The sequence below is a fragment of the Lycium barbarum genome, chromosome 1 (genome assembly GCF_019175385.1).
Source record: "Lycium barbarum isolate Lr01 chromosome 1, ASM1917538v2, whole genome shotgun sequence".
Lineage (NCBI taxonomy): Eukaryota > Viridiplantae > Streptophyta > Magnoliopsida > Solanales > Solanaceae > Lycium > Lycium barbarum.
In genome coordinates this window covers 161,840,098-161,861,086 of record NC_083337.1, presented here as the reverse complement: position 1 = coordinate 161,861,086, position 20,989 = coordinate 161,840,098, and the positions used below count along the sequence as shown (strand labels likewise).

The window sequence follows — 20,989 nt, the reverse complement described above, 5'->3', positions numbered from 1 at the left end:
ATATATGCACGGATGATGATTAGACAGGACGTGACGTAGGTCCAGCTTACCGAGGACATGAGGGTAGAAGGTTAGTAGGTAGCTAGGTAGCGTCATTCTACTTATTTTTCATACTAGTAGTTGTAGTATTATTCTTGTAGTTTATTGTCCTTTGATTTCTGCGACTATCTGTTGTATTCTTGTGCTTCGATTATCGTACGCATTTGTGGTAGTTCAAATACTTTTTATTCTCTCTCGATAGCTTTATCATGCTTTTTATATTATTTTGCCCTGACTTCTTATATTGCTTTGAATTTCTTGTCCTTATGCTGAGGGTCTACCGGAAACAACCTCTCTATCTCCCAAGGTAGAGGTAAGATCTACGTATACTCTACCCTCCCCTGACCCTAGCTACTTTGTGAGATTCAACTGGGTATGTTGTTGTTGTTGTATGTATGTACATATGGATGAATTATATAAGAACTACAATTGGTGGGGAAATAGAAGAATAGTTCTTTAAATATAAGTACAATATGTAAAACACTTTTTAACAGCTATAAATTAAGGAGGATATTTCAACATTCAAGAAATAATAGCCAAAAAAACCTTTTCTATTTTTGTTTGTTATCTTTTAGTGAGAATGGAACATTATTGAATTACTATTCAATATATTTCAACCTATAACAACTACTCAGACAAAACAGGAATAAATATTTAAACCTGACTACTTGCTTGTGACATGTACTCACTACTAAAAAACTTCTATTTTCCCACTGAAGAGTAAACGTTCAGTGGCTATTTATCACTGAATGTCGGTGAAAAAACCTAAATAGTAGTGTTTTCACATGGAAAAGATAGGAAGCTTCCAATGTTTCAAAGAGAACCTGTTTCCTACCATGCATTTTCCCATTGAGTTGGTTCGGAGAGAATGAGATGGAAAAATCATATTTTATAGCATAAATTACCCACCGACATTCGGAGAGAAAAATCTCTATTTCTAGTAGTGACACAGTGCCGTTCTAAATTAGCATTTCCTTCTTCTTTTTTTTCCCCTTTCCACTTTCCCTCCACCTTAATGTAAATAGGAAAAAGAAAAACCTTAATGTAAATAGGAACAAGAAAAAGTAAAAACAATAGATGAGAGGAGTGACGGAGATTAACACAATTTTCTACGTAAATGGGTACTAAGGTTTATATCCATGGCTATTTGCATGTGACATGACTATAGTGCCATTACCTACGTACTATTGAGGGCTATATGATAAATTTTAAGTATAAGAAGTGAAAATCTGAAAGTAATTTTGAACTGTCTAAATCTAATCATATAATGTATTGCTGAGTTGTTAACTTATTTATTTCATACGTAACTAAGAGACAGCGAAACACTTAATTATATTTTCTTATACAGTTTCAATTTACTGATTAGTCTATTTTCACTTAGTCACATAAAATTTGTAAAAGTATTTTAAGTAGTAATTGATATATTAAGTGAACTTTTATTTCTTATAATCAAGCACATCATCCAATGTTTATTTACATAATAACATTAGGGTAAAAACCTTATTTGTGTGTTTACACTAAACCAATAAATGCTAAACATTTGTCCTTCACATACTTATTCACCACTTAATTATAATTAAATTATATGTATTCTCACTCTAATTTTTAAATAATATTAAAGTTACATATTAAATTTGATTTAATATAAACATTCGATGCGGGTAAGTATTTACCGTAACACTGGTTACCATTTAGAAGAGCTCATATGCTATGAAACGGAGTGAGACTTATTTTGTTGGGAATTGATTGCAGTATAGACCCAAATCATTTTCCAAACAATTCTACACGAATCGATGGATTTTGGATACCAAATGTTTCTTTTAAAAAAAATACATGAATTATCTACCAACCGTAATAACGAACTCTTAAAACGAAGCCTCCACTTTGCCTAACAATCAGCCAGCGGCCCTACAAATAATGTCAATTATTACACAATTTCCACAAACATGTCCGCATGTTTCGACGGTAGAAATCCTTTCTTCTATTCTGTCCACAACAACAAATGAGGAGGCCTATCTATAAAACCTGAATTTTTGTCCTCTTTCTGAAATCAGCCTCAAACAAGTTAACAAGCCTCTCAGCTTTGATTTCCTCAATAATACTACCCTCTCAATCCCATTTCTTGTCCATCTCTTCTAGCTCGCTCGCCTCAGACAACCATGGGCGCCTGTGCGAGCAGACCTAAGGATTTGGACAGAGACTTGGCCCCTGCCCCTGTTCCCGCTGAGGATCCCGTCTCTCCCAAGGGAGAGACAACTCCTCAGGTATGCGAGCTTTTCATATTACTTACATTATTATTCTTGCATTTCGCTAATGTTTGCATGGAATGATGTACCGAGTATATATGTTGCTTCTGCTCGTAGGCGGATCCAGAATTTAAATATAGTCAATTTGGAACATGCACTATTTAATAAATAATTATACATGTTATTTTTTAAAGAATATATTGAAATATATATACATGATGCAAAAAGTGGTGATTGATGCAACAGTAAGAATTATCGTTGTGTGATCAAGATGTTAGGGATTCATGAAAATAGGACTTTGCAGAAATGTAATGTAAGACTGCATATAATAGTTGCACATATATACATGATTGAACCTACGGCAAAAGGGTAGATTTCTAGTGTCAACATATTTTTGGCAATCAACAATCTCTAAATGAGTATTATAAAACCGTTGTCATTTTTCTAAATCACATATGTTAAGATATTCCTTGAAACATCAATTGCAGATTAATATATATGAAATTCATAACGAAATTGATGCAAATTGAAATGTATTTATTGATTTTCTTCGTGATAATAACATCAGGAGAAAAAGGATGGAGAGGAAACAAAGAAGGAAGAGCCTTTGATTGATGTGTCAGAACCAGCAGCAGAGGCTCCAAAGATTGAGGAAGTAACCACAGAGACAAAGGCTGTTGTTGAAGCAAAAAGTGTAAACAAGGAGGAAACAGCCAAACCAACAGAGGAAGTCAAAGTTGAGGCTGTGAAAGAAGAGCCCAAGGAGCAACAGCCAGCTGAAGAAAAGAAAGAGGTTGAAGAAAAACCAAAAGAGGCTGAAACTGTTGCCCAGTAAATAATTCTTAAAAGTGCTTATCATCCCTTTGTTAATCAATGTATAAATAAATAATGGGCTTGAGATTTATTTTCAAAAATATGTTTAGCTAGTTGATTGATTTGTTGAGGCTCCACTACTTAATTAAACAACAATAGTATAAAACAAAAAAAACAAAAAACATTCTTGTATTTCTGCTCGCCTTTTTTATGTTATTGTTGTGGTTCCTATTTATACATTCTGCAAAACTACAATGTATTTGCACACGCGGTGCTCATTGTCACGGTTACTATGCTCAAACCAATATAACAGGACTCCCGATAGTACTCGTTATGAGTATCAAATGGATTCAATTAGCGTTACTTGAGGAAAAATAATGCTAAATTACCAATCCATGCTTATTCTTTAACTAATTCTGGATAAATGCATTGCACGTATATCTCATGTTATTTGATGCAAACTTTAAAAACGACATAATAGTGAAAGTGTGCGATCATTGTTATATGATATCCGAAGGTTAAAGAGTGCAGGTGCAATTAGTAAAATGTGAAATAAAGAGCAGTAGAAAATTAATGACTCGATTTATTAAGGGAAGTGGAGAGAGCTGTTTTAATGTGCCTACTTTAATATGCTGATTTTTTTTCTTATTTTTAGTAGAATGTTTAATTTTATCTTTGTACAAAAACGTTTTGTAGTAATATTTTCTTGAAGGTTAAAAATCATTTAACTTTTTATGGAAAATGAGGCCTTTCAACTTTTCCCTTTTTGCGCGTGTAGCTCATATCAATGAATAAAAAGATTTTAAAAAATTACATAAGAGTCAAATAAGTTGTGTTTGAGTAATAGATTAAAAGCTAAAGAAGAGAGGATGGTGAATGCTGATCTTATGTAGCTAATTCAAAGGAAGAAATATTTCGCTATATTAGTTTTATATTTCTCTTAAAAGGTGACATTGAGTAGCGCAAAATAAATTCATTGGACGGGGTTGCCTTTTTTTTTTCTTTTTTTCTTTTTTTCTTTTTGTAGCAATCTTTTAAAAATTAACACTGTAATCAAAGAAAAATTAATAATCTAGCTATTATGCTCTGCCAAAAATGCATTCAAATCTTGCATTTCATTTTACAAAGGAGAAAATGTTAATAATGATATGAATTCACAAGAATTAAGAAATAAAAAAAAAACGGAAAATGAAGCACGTAGTCTTCAAGAATCACATCAGAAGCCAATAAACTTGCATAATCCAAATGTAATGACCATTGCTATTCAATTTGCAATCAACATATTAGCACAAAATTTTGAGACGAATCTCTTTTATTGTTTTGATGTAATCACCGAGAAAAAAACTGCTGCAATAGTCACTATATCTCACCTCATAGTCCCCAAAATGCACTTGCCACTAATGAAACGGTAATTCCTAGCAAAAAGGCAAAAGTCTGATGATAAGAATAGTTGGTATTCACTTTATACGGATTCGCTAAACAAAAACATTGTCGTTTTCCTCTTTAGGAAGTTTAACCGATATGATTTACGAAAAAATCGATTACTGTAATATTTTATCTATCGAATAAAATCAAGTTGCAGATTGAATGTTATGATAGATCAACTAAACATTAAGAGAGGAAAATAAATTTGATTATCTTAAGAAATAAATATTCTAATAAAAATGGAAGGGTAGCTGTGACTGCTGATTGATTTTGAAGCCACATGGTAAGACAAAGTGAAATTGAAAGGAACTAAATTTCTTATGGTGATGGTTGGGGTAAAAGTCCATTTATATTGGTGCTGATAACTTCCTTAACTAATAAAGAAGGCATGATCATAGAGCAAATCAAAAGTCCTTGGTTGGGAAGTGAAAAGGCTTACACGTTTATAATTGTCATTGAATAGGATTTCAGTTAATTACATTTATGTAGTTAAAATTCAACACTTAATAGGGGTTATTATACTTTTTTTTTTAAGAGAAAAGACATCATTTAACCCCTGAACTTGGCACGAAAACTCACTTTAGCAACTAAATTTAAGTTGTATTTATATACCCCCCTTAACAACTTTCATTTCAATTATTTTCCACCCCACATGCTGACGTGGCAAAAAAAAATAATTAAGAGAGTGAAAAACAAAAAAAGTGGACCCGCTCATATATATATATTATTATAAATTAAAAAATAAAATAAAGGTTATACAATTAAAAAATAAAATAAACATTATACAACTAATAAAAAAAATAAACATTATACAATTAAAAAATAAAATAAAAATAAAAATCATCTTCTTCACAATCCCCCTCCCATTCCACAGCTTCACCCACCATCTTCTTCCTACTTCACAGCCCCTCCCCCAGCTGCTACTTCTTCCCACTCCACAGCCCTCCCCCCCCCCCCCCCCCCCCCGCCACAGCCTCGCCCCCAGCTGCTTTTTCTTCCCACTCCACAGCCCCGCCCCCCAGCTGCTTCTTCTTCTTCTTCACCCCACAGCCCCGCCCCCACCACCTTCTTCTTCTTCACAACCCCCCACCCCACCCCGCAGCCCCGCCCCCACCACCTTCCTCCTTCTTCTTCTTCTTCTTCACAAATCCCTCTTTCTCTCTATATTCTCATCATTCTTTTCTTTTCATTTTCACCATTTTTTGATTTCTTGATTTTGATTTTTATTTTCTTTCAAAAATAAAGTTATGGAATAATGGTTATGGAAGAAATGGATTTGCTAATAATAATACTAATAATGGCCAACGATAACAACCAAAACAACCAATTTGGACGAATTTAAGTGTAAGTGAGACTAATTTGAGAAGGAGTTGGATGAAATTTGTTGGGGGAGATGATGGTGGTGGTTGTGGATGTGGGTTAAAGATGGTGGTGGTGATTTTTTTTTTCTTTTAAGGGCATTTCATCCAAACTAATGATGGCCAACAATAACAATCAAAACAATCAATTTGGACGAATTTGAGTGTAAGTGGGACTAATTTGAGAAGGAATTTGATGAAATTTGGTGGGGAGATGATGCTGGTGGTGGTGGGTGTGGGTTAAAGATGATGGTGATGATTTTTTTTTTTGAAGGGCAGTTCGTCCAATTTGGACTGATAATAATAATGATTTTTTTTTGCGGCGGCGGCGGCAGCAGTGACGGTAGCAGCGGCGTAGTGGTTGCTAAAAGTAGGGTGAGGATGAGGAGAAAGAAGAAGAAAGAGAAAGAGAAAAAATAATAAAAGAAAAACAAAAAATGAAGTGTTAGTAATTTTGACATGGCAATGATGTGGCAACGACGTGGCAATGATGTGGCATTGACGTGGCAATGACGTGGCGCGAGTGTAATACACCTCACATTGTGAGAGTGGTATTATTTTTTTAGGGTGGAAAATAATTGAAATGAAAATTGTTAAGGGGGGTATATAAATACAACTTAAGTTTAGTTGCTAAAGTGAGTTTTCGTGTCAAGTTCAAGGATTAAATGATGTTTTTTCTCTTTTTTTAATGATGAAGGGCAATATGGATACGTGCAACCTAATAGTACAATGTATCTATCTTTTTTGTGTTCGATTCAAATGAATCATATACTGTTTATTTCTTCCTCATTGAAATAAGGCACGTGTATACAAATTAATGCAGGAATTAAAATGATCATAGGTGTGCTAAATTTCTTCTTTTGAAGTGTATTTATATGAGTTGACGACTTTAACCGACGGAGAAGACATGATGGCTTATATATTACAATGTATGTTAATTAGGGTAACAATACTACCAAAATTAACTAATATTTTTAAATCTTACAAAAAATGACTCACTCCCTTCTCCTCCTCCTCCCCTCTCTCTGCCCTCCTCCCCAGGGTTTTCCAAACTTCCTGGGGTGAAGGTCAACTTTGTAAAGCATCAGTAAGTATTATCTTCTTCTATATTCCATCCCTGCTCTTGTTGGCCGGAGTGTTTTTATTTTTGCCGCTGTTTTCCCTGGCTTCCAGCTTTGGGTGATTCTGGTTTGGCTTTCTGGCCTCCTTTGATGACAATCTATCGGTGGAGAAATATTTTCATGTTTCTACTAACCATTTGATTTGTTGTGAGGTATAATAATTTAAGAAAAATATCATCTTCCAAGTATAATTGTGTATAAATGTATATAAGTGCGTATTTTTGTGTATATGTTGTATAAGTATATTTTTAGTGGATATACCTACACGTTATGCAATATTGTATAATTGTGTATAAATGTGTATACGTGTGTATTTTCGTGTATAATATTATATAGAGAAAAGACATCATTTAACCCTTGAACTTGGCACGAAAACTCACTTTAGCAACTAAACTTAAGTTGTATTTATATACTGTCACGCCCCGAACCATGGCCTGGACGTAACACGGCACTCGGTGCCTGACTGCATGTGACCGAGCGAACCACATGGCTTGCTGAATCATCATGATACATAACATAAGCGGAATATAACGTGAATGCATGATGAGCCTTTATAAAACGTAGTAAGTCATAATACTTAATAAAATACTTGTTTAAACATGAGTGCGGAAATAACAAGAATGAGCCAAAATGGCTATACGACTCCAAATGTCTGACATGACATAACTGACTTGTCTAGTCTATGAAACTTCTATCATGAGTCTGACTGGAAAACATACTTACTGGGATAAGGCCCCTAGCATACCTTAGATGCATAACTAATCATAAAACAAAAGTTGACTAAACCCCGAATGAGATGGGGCTCACCAAAAAGCTGATACGAATGCTGTCCTACTGAGCAGATGTGTCGTCCTGTATATCAGTACCTGCATCGTGAAATGCAGGCCCCCGGAAAATAAAAGGGGACGTCAGCACATTGAATGTACTGGTATGTAAGCAACTGAACGAAATAACATGGGACATGAAATAACATGATAAGAACTGAAACTAAAAACCTGGACATGAACATGAGCATGAGCATGAGTATATAAACATGAAGTTGAAACTGAAACTGAATACTGACATGAGTACTGTAAGCATGAAATTGTTACACCTCGGAAAAGTCCCCGTACATGTACAAGGAATAGAACGACAAAGGGAAGAGTGTGGGGTGTTTTATTAAGTAAGGGGGTGAAGATTCATGAATTGTTGAAAGTGGGAAAGTTGTAGAAATTCAGGCAGCCCAGTGGTGGTAAATCAGTATACGGCCCGTAAAGTGATTTACAAACCGTATACTGCCATCGTCCTCCAGCTTGCCAAAAATCTCAACCTTCTGTTAAGTGTTGAAATGGTTAATAACGACTTAGTGGACGGCCCGTAAACTGGTTTACGGACCGTAAACCTTGGTCGTAAACTGCCATGTGCCACAGCCAAACCTTTCTGTTCTTGCCATGCTTAAATACGACCATGGAGGACGGCTCGTAAACCAGTTTACGGCCCGTAAACTGTGGTTTACGACCACTGTTCACCCCGACGAAGGTTCATTAAAAATCAGAGTATGTGATTATTAAAGGGACCTAAGCTTCATATTGCTTCATTTCTCATCCACACTACTTAAGAACATTCTAGGGCATTCTCCAAACATTTCAACCACCACCCAAACCAAGAGAAACTAAGATCATTAACACCAAATCTAAGCAACCAAGTGTATGAAACCTAGTTGGAGATCCTTTTCTTCAAGAAATTCTAAGAGGGGTGAATTAGGGTTTTGGTGCTAGAAAGGTATTCTCATTCAAGGCTTGTTCAACTATTATCCAAGGTATGTTTCATGACTATATCATGTGATTCAAGGCATTGGAAGACTTAGATACTTAAAGTGTACAAGAACATAGAAAATGAGTCTTGCATGGGTGAATAGTGTCTCAATTGAATAGTAATTGAATGGGATCATGAATGTTGATGTGTTATAATTATGAATACGTTCTAAATAACGTATAGACCATGGAATAGGTGTGAAGTAAGAAAAACTAGGATGATGAGCTGAAACCATTAAATGTGGGAAAATTGGAAGAAAATGGTGGATCTCGCTTAAGGCGTGTAAACGGTGATTGTTGCTTGCAATATTATGAGTATTGTTGTAAACGTTTGGGGGTTGAAATAGAATGGGGGAAAAGTAGTAGAAACAAGGGAAATGTCGCCTAGTTTTCTTTAGGAATAATGATGCGTTTTCGTAATCCATTAACTAACATGAGCTAAATTCTCTCGTGAAGGTGACGACGTGACATCGAAGGAAGACAAGTGAACGACAACTGAGTTATACGATCAAGGTATGTGAGGCTAGACCCCTTCTTTCTATGGCATGAATCCCATGACATGATTTTCTCTCTTTCCATGATTCTCCTATACCCGGAAAGCCAAGAGCTTAAGATCATAAATAGCCATATGAGTCAAGAGACATGATATGACGTTTCTATGACATGAGTGATGTTGTTCCTTGTATACACTCACCTTATACATTGATCCTTCCAAGGTGAGGCAGAATATCCATGTATGTCCATAATAGTATCGAGGGTACATGACCTTACGTCACCTCGATGGGATACAGCTGATCTAGAGTATTTATGCATGTATAATAGCAAGTATATTTTGATAAACATATTGTATAAGTACTTTTACCATGAGCATGTCATGATTACATTTACACCGGGCCTAGTTGGTCGGGCAGACACCGCTTCGGCGGGCGGAGATACGGATACACCATGACCCTTTTGGGCATGGGCAGACACCACTAGTGGGCGGCATGAGATGGTACCCCGGACGCGGGAGGCCTGGTCGCGGGCTTATATTATTGATGATCACACCGTTCCGGTAAGGACGGGCAGCTTGCATGGCATGCATTTATGATATTATGATAAGTATGAGTAAGATAGCATGCATTACTTCTCTTGTGATTATTATTCAGAATCAGATGCTCTTATTGATGCTCTCACTATATTACTGTTGTCCTTCTTTATTGATTATGCCTCTCATACTCAGTACAATGTTCGTACTGACGTCCTTTTCTTTGGACGCTGTGTTCATGCCCATAGGTAGGCAGGGAGGCGAGCTTGATCCAGATACGTAGGAGCTGTCAGCTGTTGAGAGCACTCCATTGTTCGGAGGTGCTTATGGTTTCTCTTTTGGTGTATATATATGTATGTATATTTTTTGGCATGACGGGGTCTTGTTCTGTCCATTGTGTAGTAAGTCAGTAGAGACTCGTAGATGCGTAGTGTGGGTAGCATGGTATCACATCTTTCATGTATATGTGCACTCATTATTTTGATGTACTAAACCTTTCCATATACAAAAGCATTTATGTTTTCATGCAAATTTTGATCTTTTCCATGTTTTGAGTATAAACGGGATAATAAGGCATTAATCAAGTAAGGAGAGCAATAGAACGAACGGTGCTCGGTGGTTAGCCCCGGGTACCCGTCGCGGCCCCTAGCTGGGTCGTGACAGAAATAATCAGTAATAATCTGTAATACTGACATGAACCACCACGGGGAGAAACGTGGAGTCTGATCTCTGCCCGATCAGCTAAGCCATCTCGTACCTTGCCGGGGCACGATACATGAACATGACATGAATGGATCCAAAATCCCTCAATAGGGAAAACATGAAGGAATCGTCCTAACTGGGCGGAGCGATCCTTATCCTACGTTGGCATACCTAGTTTCAGGCTATCTGAGCCTTCTAGGTATTAATACAACTCCCGAACATGAAAATAACTGAAAACATGATTTCTGAATCTTGACATGAACATGGGTACATGAAGACATGACAATAAATACATATATAAAAGTTTTTCATGAAAATAAGCATAATGTCTCATATCTTGTGTTATAGAACCCATGGGATGCAAGTTATGGGTTTTTCATAGATTACGGACTGAGTCTCAATTACCAAAACAGTAAATTAAGACTAATCAAACGGAATTGAAACTGACCATATAATATACATCATGGTTCAAGTGTCTAGGGTTTAGCATGAATATACTTAGAATCCTAAAACTTGGGTGTAATCATCGAATACTGAAACATGGGGAAGAACAAAGATGTTCCCTCACGTGGATAGCGCCTACATACCTTAACTTCCTGCTTTTGAGCGTATCACAATGTCCTTCAATCCCTTCAACTTTAATCTATAGCAATACAGGTCATAGAGACTCTATATTAGCAACAATATCCATGCTTTGTTCATCTAAGCATTTTATCAAACACTTGGTGGGCATGAAGCTCCACAACCTTCATTAATGGTGTTTTCTTCACCCAATCCCCACTCTATTACTTCTAGCTGATTTTACAATCTCAATTAGGTGTAATTAACATCATTCTTCATCACCCACATGAATACAACAATCCCAAGTCAACAATCCAAAACTCTAGCATAGTTCATATAATCCTCTTTATCAAACCCATTTACTATTCTCCCAAGAACTCATCAATTCACAACTATAAATGATTAGAGAGTAGAAACATTACCTTTTTGAAGTCCAATCCTCTTGAATTCGGGTTTTAGGGTTTCCACATCCAACAAATATGTTCCAATCATAACTCTATGGATTAGAAGAGTTTACTCAAGTTAGAAAGGGATTAGGGACTTAAATTCAACCTAGAATCATGATAAAAACTTACCTTGGAAGATCTTGAGGTTGGGTACTTGTTCTCTATGAGTTTAGAGAGAGTTTTCGTGAATGGGATGTTGGGGAAATAAACCCCAAATCCCAAATATAACAAAAAAACGCGTAAACCCAACTTTTGACCCGAAATCGACCTGTTTCGCGATGGTTCCGCGATGCGGGTGCATCGCACAACATTCTGCAGCTAAAAACTCAGAGTTGCGCGATAGGTCCTCGAAGCGGGACCATCGCGCGATCTCTCACGCGCCCCGAGAAGCGACGGGTGTCGGTTTTGCACTGTGTTCGGTAAAATAGGCATAACTTCTTGTACACAACTCTGTTCAAGACCCATAATATACCGTTGGAAAGCTATTTCAAAGGGTTACAACTTTCATCAAGGAAGTTTTCCCAAATTACAAATTAATAGAGGGGTTATGGTCGTTGGAAGTAAGACCTTCTATAAACTCACTTGCAAACATGCCCCGTAGAGTGGCTTCCAACTTTTTTTTGCCCAAAGACATTTCTTACGACTTAATTGGTTTTCGAAACACTTCCTATAACCCTCATATTGGTTCCATTATATTATCATCTTATGAGTCAAACTTTCGCCCGAAGCTACGAGGTGTTACATAAACCCCCATTAACAACTTTCATTTCAATTATTTTTCACCCTAAAAAAATAATACCACTCTCACAATGTGAGGTGTATTACACTCGCGCCACGTCATTGCCACATCATTGCCACGTCGTTGCCACATCATTGCCATGTCAAAATTACCAACACTTCATTTTTTGTTTTTCTTTTATTATTTTTTCTCTTTCTCTTTCTTCTTCTTTCTCCTCATCCTCACCCTACTTTTAGCAACCACTACGCCGCTGCTACCGCCACTGCTGCCGCCGCCGCAAAAAAAAATCATTATTATTATCAGTCCAAATTGGACGAACTGCCCTTCAAAAAAAAATCATCACCATCATCTTTAACCCACACCCACCACCACCACCATCATCTCCCCACCAAATTTCATCAAATTCCTTCTCAAATTAGTCCCACTTACACTCAAATTCGTCCAAATTGATTGTTTTGATTGTTATTGTTGGCCATCATTAGTTTGGATGAAATGCCCTTAAAAGAAGAAAAAAAAATCACCACTACCATCTTTAACCCACATCCACAACCACCACCATCATCTCCCCCAACAAATTTCATCCAACTCCTTCTCAAATTAGTCTCACTTACACTTAAATTCGTCCAAATTGGTTGTTTTGATTGTTATTGTTGGCCATTATTAGTATTATTATTAGCAAATCCATTTCTTCCATAACCATTATTCCATAACTTTATTTTTGAAAGAAAATCAAAATCAAAATCAAGAAACCAAAAAATGGTGAAAATGAAAAGAAAAGAATGATGAGAATATAGAGAGAAAGAGGGATTTGTGAAGAAGAAGAAGGAGGAAGGTGGTGGAGGCGGGGCTGCGGGGTGGGGTGGGGGTTGTGAAGAAGAAGGTGGTGGGGGGCGGGGCTGTGGAGTGAAGAAGAAGAAGAAGAAGAAGAAGAAGAAGAAGAAGAAGCGGCTGGGGGCGGGGCTGTGGCGGGGAGGGATGTGGAGTGGGAAGAAGAAGCAGCTGGGGGCGGGGCTGTGGCGGGAGGGGGGGCTGTGGAGTGGGAAGGAGAAGCAGCTGGGGGCGGGGCTGTGGCGGGGGGGCTGTGGAGTGGGGGGTGGGGCTGTGGAGTGGGAAGAAGATGGTGGGTGGGGCTGTGGAGTGGGAGGAGGATTGTGAAGAAGATGGTTTTTATTTTTATTTTATTTTTTAATTGTATAATGTTTATTTTATTTTTTAGTTGTATAATGTTTATTTTATTTTTTAATTGTATAACCTTTATTTTATTTTTTAATTTATAATAATATATATATATATATATATATATATATATGAGCGGGTCCACTTTTTTTGTTTTTCACTCTCTTAATTATTATTATTTTTTTGTTTTTTTTTTTGCCACGTCAGCATTTGGGGTGGAAAATAATTGAAATGAAAATTGTTAAGGGGGGTATATAAATACAACTTAAGTTTAGTTGCTAAAGTGAGTTTTTGTGCCAAGTTCAGGAGTTAAATGATGTCTTTTCTCTATTATATAATTATATTTTTAGTGTATATACCTACATATTATACACCTTCAGACACCTATATACATAATGTACCTGTCTTTTGTATATACATGTATAAGACTGTATAAAAGTGTTTTTGGGCCAAGGGTTTGCAATGTAAGTTTTAGGCTATTTTTTTGCAATGTAAGTGACCAAATTGTATATTTCTGAAATTTTCCCTTAAAGCAAACCAAAAGTCCTTAGTTAAGAGGTGAAACATCAACTATTTTCAATTAACCGCATTTAGAATAGCAATAATTTTCTTATCATTTAATAGAAATAAGAGGCTCGAACCATTTCTTCCGGCTCTTTTTCAAATTCGATAAATATTGATTGAATTTTAATTAATTACCAAATCTAATGCAGCCAAAAATTAATATTTAATAGGAGGTTATAATTGTCAATTAACTTTTGAAGAATATATTTGTAATCCAACTTTTAACTTTGTGGCTTCCCACTTTTAATATAGTATGATGGTAAATATTATGTAATATTTGGTAGTCCACTTAGAGAACAGATAATGGTACCAGACTCCGGAATGAAAATTCGATAGAGAAGGTGAAAGATTTATGTCATTGAGGTATTAGAGGGAATTCGATGATACTCCCTCCCGATCAAAAAAAGAGTCCACTTAGTCATTTGCACACCCCTTAAAAAACTACTCACTCCAAGAAAAAAAAATGTAAATTGACTAAACTACCCCTAATTAAATAGGCATTGGGATTTGATCACATAACACTTAATAGGGGCAAACCTGGAAAGATAAGGTTAATTGTTTCTTGATTTAATATGTGAACACTTTTTTTTACCCAAAGTGGACATTTTTTTTTATCCGGAGAGAGTAATTTGTTAATTTTCCTGGTAATTCTCTATCGTTATTATCTGAATACCCACATTTGCTTCCCTGGATTATGCCTATAGCAAATCAGGCACTGCAAACAATACTTTATTTCACTTTTGTTTAGGAAATTGTCTTTGATTGTAGGTAGTATGTACTTCTTTGGAATGTAGTATTTACAGTTCTTGAAGGCCGATAAACCACCTGCCTGAAAAATAGAGGCAAATTGGTAACTAGAAATATCATGTAAGTCGAAGGCATTGTGTTGATTTAATTCTTGGCTGCTTAATCATCAGTTGTCAAAGGTAGCCAGGATTGATGTTAACTTGCTGGTTTGTCTCATTTGTGTCCTATTGCAGAACTTACAGATGGACAAATGAATTATAGTTTCATTTCAGAAAGCAATAAAAAAGGCTCTTCTTCTAGTGTATATCATACTCTATTTATCAAGACTAAGCAGTATTGTTGATTAGTTTACTTGATGGAACCTTTACAAGTTCTGATAAGGTGGTGAATATACTAATGTTTACTTAGCGAGCGTTGCGTAGCTTGGGTTACATTCCAAAAACCACCTCCATTTGTATTGGCCGGTTGAAGCAGGGGCAGATCCAACATGTTACGTGTGGGTTCATGGGAACCCAGTAGCTTTTGCTCAAATCTTATATTTATAGAAGAGTCGTTAAGTTTCTACAAACTCAAAGCTTCCCGAATGTGTTTCTTCAACACCACCTGAGAAAGTATAGGTGTTTTCCAGTTCTTGTTTTCTCATAAATTCACCCCCACCGAAAACAATTTAAGAAAAAAGAAAGTGTAAGGTTTTGAACGAGGAAGACAGAAAATTTGGAAGGCAGTTGTTCTCAGAAAATAAAGTTCTAAGATGCTCACTGGATGATAAAGAAAGCTATTTCACTTAGATAATTTAGATATTCAAGGATTGTACATTCTATTACAGAGTATAGAGACCAGAAAGAACGCCAATGAAGAAAGCACTTCATCGGACGACACTAATAAAGTTCTCAGAAATACTCTTACCTACATAATTAGAATGATTAACATCAAATCAAATTGGACTGTTGCTGAAGCTGCTATGGACTCAATGATTAAGCTTGTGGATGAACTAGTTAGTCCGGAATTTGACCTACCTAAGAGTTACTATCAAGCAACGAGATTGGTATCCAAGTTAGGATTGTCATATGATAGAATTCATTGTTGTCCAAACGGTTGTATATTGTTCTATAAGCAAGATGTTGATTTAAATGAATGTAAGTTATGTGGACATGCGCGTTTTAGGCAAGCTCCTACCGGGAACATGGTTCCAATGAAGGCAATGTATTATTTACCTCTTGCTAGTGAACCAAGGAACATTTGTTTGGGTTTGTGTGCAGATGGTTTCACACCATACTCTGTTTCGGCTGCACCCTATTTTTGTTGGCCTGTATTTCTTACTCCGTATAATCTCCCGCCTGAGATGTGTATGACAAGTCCCTACATATTCCTAAATTGTATTATCCTTGGTCCCCGTAATCCAAAAGTTTTGATTGATGAGTTAAAACAATTGTTGTGTGAAGGTGTAGTGACATATGATGTATCAACTAAGACAAATTTCAGTTTGTGTTCTTCTTTAATGTGGACTATTAACGATTTTCTGGTGTATGGGATGATGTCTAGTTGGATGACTGTTGGAAAGCTAGATTGTTCTTATTTCATGGAAAATAGTAAAACATTCACTTTAAAACTAGTTAATGGTACTTTTGGTGGAATCATTTGAATATTTTGAACTTTTATGGTCTTTTTAGATCGTATTTGATGTGTTTAGATAGTGTTTGATGTGTTTGATTGTTACTTAGGGTGATTTTATGTGTTGTAGCTCATTTAAAATTGATTTGGCAGCATTTTAGTTCTGATTTTGTGCTGGTGTGGCTGCAGAAAATGCAGCAATTTGCTGCTAATTTTTTCCAGAAAACCGACGGACTGCGTCGATTTTCTAAAAAAAATAATTATAAATTAAATATATAACCGACGCAGTCCGTCGGTTTTTAATAAAATTTATATTATTTCTTTTTAAATATAAAATATTGAAGGAAAATAAATAAATAAATAAAAATATAAAACCGACGTTGTCCGTCTGTTTTTTATAATATTTTATATTCTCAGATTTAAAACCGACGGGCGTCGTAACCGACACTGTATGTAGCAAAAAATGACGCAGTCCTTTGATTTTTGAAAAGCGACATAATATAAACTGACGGACTGTGTTGTGTTGATTTTCTGTCGGTTTCATTAAAAAACCCGACGCGGGCCGTAGGCTATTTTTTAGTAGTGATAATTCTCGGACAAGGCCAATAAATTGCCTATTTCTCTTTGCACCACGCTCAGAAAAGAAGACGACATTATTTATTCCCTTAAGTGGCAAAAAGCTAGGAAAATTCTTTTTTTGGTCGCTTGCTTAACGTGCCCTTTAATGTTGTCGGTTATACAATTTCTGAGGAATCTAGGTAGCCTTTTCATATGATTGTACCTTTTTACACACTAAACGAAATCGATTCGCTTACAAGATATCTGAAGCATAGGCTATTGGGGAAATCCTATGATTCTATATGTTGATTCTCTCTCTCTTTCTGTTTAATACTCTTTCCGTTCCATAATAAGTGTCACCTTAAGTAATCAAGACAAAAATTGACTAGTTTTTTTCAATCTCCCTTGGACAAAAAATAACAAGTTAAAGTAACATCTAAATGATGATTGGAAAAGACACGTAGTAACTTGGTATTGTTGAATTCGCAATGTCAAAAGATTTACTACTTGTGCATGTTCTAATCAAGAGAAAAAAGGTTATAAAGGGGTAATTTGATAAACTTCACATTGCATATTTGATTCCTTAATATGCTTATTTTTTACTAAGATGACACTTATTATGGGACAGAGGGAGTACTTGTTTCTGCGGACATGCATCCTTAAATTTCCAAAGAAAGGAATTGCTTATTATTGAGGCTACCCAAAAGTAATGCTAAACCCAAATGTGAGATTTTGCGGCTAATGAATTTGCAAATTAAAGCTACTTCACACTGGATTTTGCATCCAATATGTTCAAATTCCCTTTTTGTTGAATCCTTCGACATACAAATATGTCACGATGATTCATTTTTTCCTATTCTGGACCCTCTGCCTGCCCCTATTCTATTTCTCAGAAAGACAGGACATGCTAAACACTTAAAAAGAAAGGCCATAATAATATGTTCATGAACATAATTTCCTGTAAAAAGCTTTCAATTTCATTGCTTTTGTGCACGTTCTTTTCGTACTCTTTTGCTTACAATTTCATTATTAGTAACAACTGTCCTTTTACAATATGGCCTGGTACACTGGCTGGCGCGGGAACCCCTCCACTTCCCACGACTGGCTTTCGATTAGATACAGGGCAAAGCATCACAATTCCAAGTGTAGCTGGATGGTCAGGTCGCATTTGGGCTAGAACTGGATGCACTTTTGATGCATCGGGTATTGGCTCATGTCAGACAGGCGATTGTGGTGGGAAGCTCGAGTGTAGCGGGCTTGGTGCCACCCCACCTGCCTCCCTCTTCGAGATAACCTTAGGCACGGGAGACAACAAAGATTTCTATGACGTTAGTATTGTTGATGGCTATAATTTGCCAATGGTTGCAGTCCCTCAAGGAGTCAACGGAAGATGCAATGCCACGGGCTGCCTCTCCAATCTTAACATGGGTATGTTCTCAAATTAGCATAAAAAATTGTTTGTAGGTGCCGACCAACAGTCGCTAGGTTTTTTCATCTCTTTAAACCTTCCCCTCTGGAGGTAATGCCAGGGCCTTTTCAGTACTGACACTCTTGATCCCAAGAAGGAGACCAACTAGACGATCATCTGAACTACCCATAATTGTCTATTTATGAGATTGCAATAGTCAGTCAGTTCGTTTTCTGCTTTCTATCTTGGGGTTCAACTATTTGTTATATAGTGTATAAAGTCTGACTAATGGAACATGTTAGTTTCAAGAAAATGGTCGTTCACATCAGGAATAGAAGCTGATAGCCAATAGGAAAGGAAGAGGGACACTATAGATTGATGGCCAACCAACATAAAAGTAGTCTAAACATAATAAATAATCTGAATAGGATTCATATAGCCCGAACCTAACTATTTTGGGATTAAAATGTTACCACAAGATTGAGTTACTTTAGAAGCATTAATTTACACATAAGAAATAACAATTCATTGATCTAAAAATGGAACAGGTTGTCCAAAAGAACTTCAACTGGTAGGTGGAGATGGAGCAGGAAATGTGGTAGCTTGCAAGAGTGCATGTGAGGCCTTTGGTTTAGACCAATATTGTTGTGCAGGACAGTTTGCAAATCCAACGACTTGCAAACCATCTTTCTATTCCACCATCTTTAAGAATGCTTGTCCAAGGGCTTATAGCTATGCATTTGATGATGGCACCAGTACTTTTACCTGCAAGGCTAATGACTATGCAATCATCTTTTGTCCAATGAATGGGTAATATCTCTAATCTTTCTTCATGTTATGTAGTACTAGCTCTTTTCAAGTTACTAAACACTTTTTCCTTAGTCAGTTCTAAAAAGAATGATACATTTTTATATTAAGTAATAATAATTTAACTTTAAACTTCTTATTTTACCCTTAATAAGATCATTTATAAAAACACAAATGTCTATGACTTGTTTTAGACTACAAGTTTCAAAAAAAATCTTTCATTCTTAAATTTCATGCTCAATCAAACAGCGTCACATAAATTGGGACGAAGGAAGAACCACCCCTGCCTCCCCCCCCCCCCCCCCCCCCGATTTAGCAGTAAGAGTTGGATGTTGAAACAGGGTAAAGAGGCCAAATGAAGAAGCATCAACAGCTCCGGCGACTAGGCCTATTGAAGAGAATAAAACTGGAAAGTTTGCAGGGGTGGCTTCATCTTCAAATATTCTCCTGCCTTTGCCAATGCTGATTGTGCTGCTAATTTCCAGCTTATATCTCTAAACATCAATCAGATTACAAGAGGACACATTCAGAAATTCAATTGGATGCATGATAAGAAGGGCAGACAAGAATGGCACCTCAAGAAAAAGTTGTGCATCCTTTGAAAAATTTAGAGCCAAACAACACCAGGCCCACCTTTTCTTTGAAAAACAAATACAAGTAGTTTCTTGCTTCTGGACACATTGACTCTTTTTCTTAAGTACTGTTTTTAACATATTTTAGTAAATAGTTTTTTACATTGAATATTAAGTATGTCAGAGAATTTGATTGTGGTACTGCGTTAAACTCAGACCAGCATTCAATTAACTCACATGTAATCCTTACAATGAAAAGAGTAAATATGTCACTCAAACTTTCAGAAATTTTTTAGCAAAGTCATTAAATTTTGCTATATAACAATAAAATCATTGGACTTTGGTCTTTACTCTCATAAAATCACTCAACTAAATATGTCATCAAAAAAATATAATATGACAATATTAATTAATTTTTTTTATACCATGTAGACATGGACCCCATAAATTTTAAAAAAATAATCATATTTTAATACCTCAACATCCACTCCCAACCCTTCATTTAAAACTCATTTTCTTTGTTATTTTTACCTTATTTTTATGTCTACTCTTATTCTTTTTCTTGAAATTATTTTCTTATTTATTTATTGCACTGTCCTTTTTAGATTCTACAATCTTTCTTTTTGGCTCTGTTTTCTTATCTTTCTACTTTGTTTACGTATATCTATTTAATAGATAAGACTTACTCATACAAGATATTTACACTAAATCAACATGTATGAATTTTATTATAATTAAGAAATAAATAAAATAAAAATACATATTAATTAATCATAATTAAAGAATATATAGAAACATGTGAATGTTATTATTGGTCTGACTAAAAGGAAGAGGCCATATAGGACCGGTTGGACCTTTTCCTTTTGTAAGCAACAACTTTTTTTTTTTTACCAAAAAAAAAAAAAAAAATTGGTTAATATATGTTGGAACTAAGGTTAAAAGTTGGCATTAGTGTGTTCAATGAGTCAATTGAAATTTAACAACTTAGCTCTCACGTAAAGTGTCTAAAGTAGTAGCTTAATTTTTATACATTAAATTTTAGAAAAAACTGAAATGTATATCCAAAATTAAAATATGAATTTATTTTATTTTATTTGTGGGGTTCATGTTTACATGGCATAAAAAATTGATTAATATTGCCATGTCAAATTTCTTTAATGACACATTTAGTTGAATGATTTTATGAGAGTAAAGGTCAAAATTGAGTGATTTTATTAATATGTAGCAAAGTTTAGTGACTTTGCCACATAATTACTCAAAATTGAGTGACCTTTTG

General features: G+C 35.7%; 2 protein-coding genes across 2 annotated transcripts; both read left to right on the top strand.

Moving 5' to 3' along the window:
* The first annotated feature begins 2,076 nt into the window (after positions 1-2,076).
* On the top strand, positions 2,077-3,331 carry LOC132626022 (uncharacterized). Its single transcript, XM_060340728.1, has 2 exons — positions 2,077-2,303; positions 2,854-3,331. Exons 1-2 carry the CDS (start codon positions 2,199-2,201, stop codon positions 3,118-3,120), a joined length of 372 nt encoding a protein of 123 aa, XP_060196711.1. The 5' UTR covers positions 2,077-2,198; the 3' UTR covers positions 3,121-3,331.
* A 14,377-nt stretch (positions 3,332-17,708) lies between these two features.
* LOC132602922 (pathogenesis-related thaumatin-like protein 3.5) lies at positions 17,709-19,819 on the top strand. Its single transcript, XM_060315738.1, has 3 exons — positions 17,709-18,354; positions 18,883-19,144; positions 19,483-19,819. The coding sequence occupies exons 1-3, from the start codon at positions 17,865-17,867 to the stop codon at positions 19,637-19,639; spliced, it is 909 nt and encodes a 302-aa protein (XP_060171721.1). The 5' UTR covers positions 17,709-17,864; the 3' UTR covers positions 19,640-19,819.
* Positions 19,820-20,989: the final 1,170 nt, after the last annotated feature.

What these genes read in the sequence shown, in the direction of transcription:
- LOC132626022 (XM_060340728.1), top strand. Translation starts at nt 2,199, where the DNA reads ATGGGCGCCTGTGCGAGCAGACCTAAGGATTTGGACAGAGACTTGGCC. An exon ending in AGGGAGAGACAACTCCTCAG is followed by an intron (nt 2,304 to 2,853) that starts GTATGCGAGCTT and finishes TAATAACATCAG; the next exon opens with GAGAAAAAGGATGGAGAGGA.
- LOC132602922 (XM_060315738.1), top strand. Translation starts at nt 17,865, where the DNA reads ATGTTCATGAACATAATTTCCTGTAAAAAGCTTTCAATTTCATTGCTT. An exon ending in CCTCTCCAATCTTAACATGG is followed by an intron (nt 18,355 to 18,882) that starts GTATGTTCTCAA and finishes AAAATGGAACAG; the next exon opens with GTTGTCCAAAAGAACTTCAA. An exon ending in ATCTTTTGTCCAATGAATGG is followed by an intron (nt 19,145 to 19,482) that starts GTAATATCTCTA and finishes ATGTTGAAACAG; the next exon opens with GGTAAAGAGGCCAAATGAAG.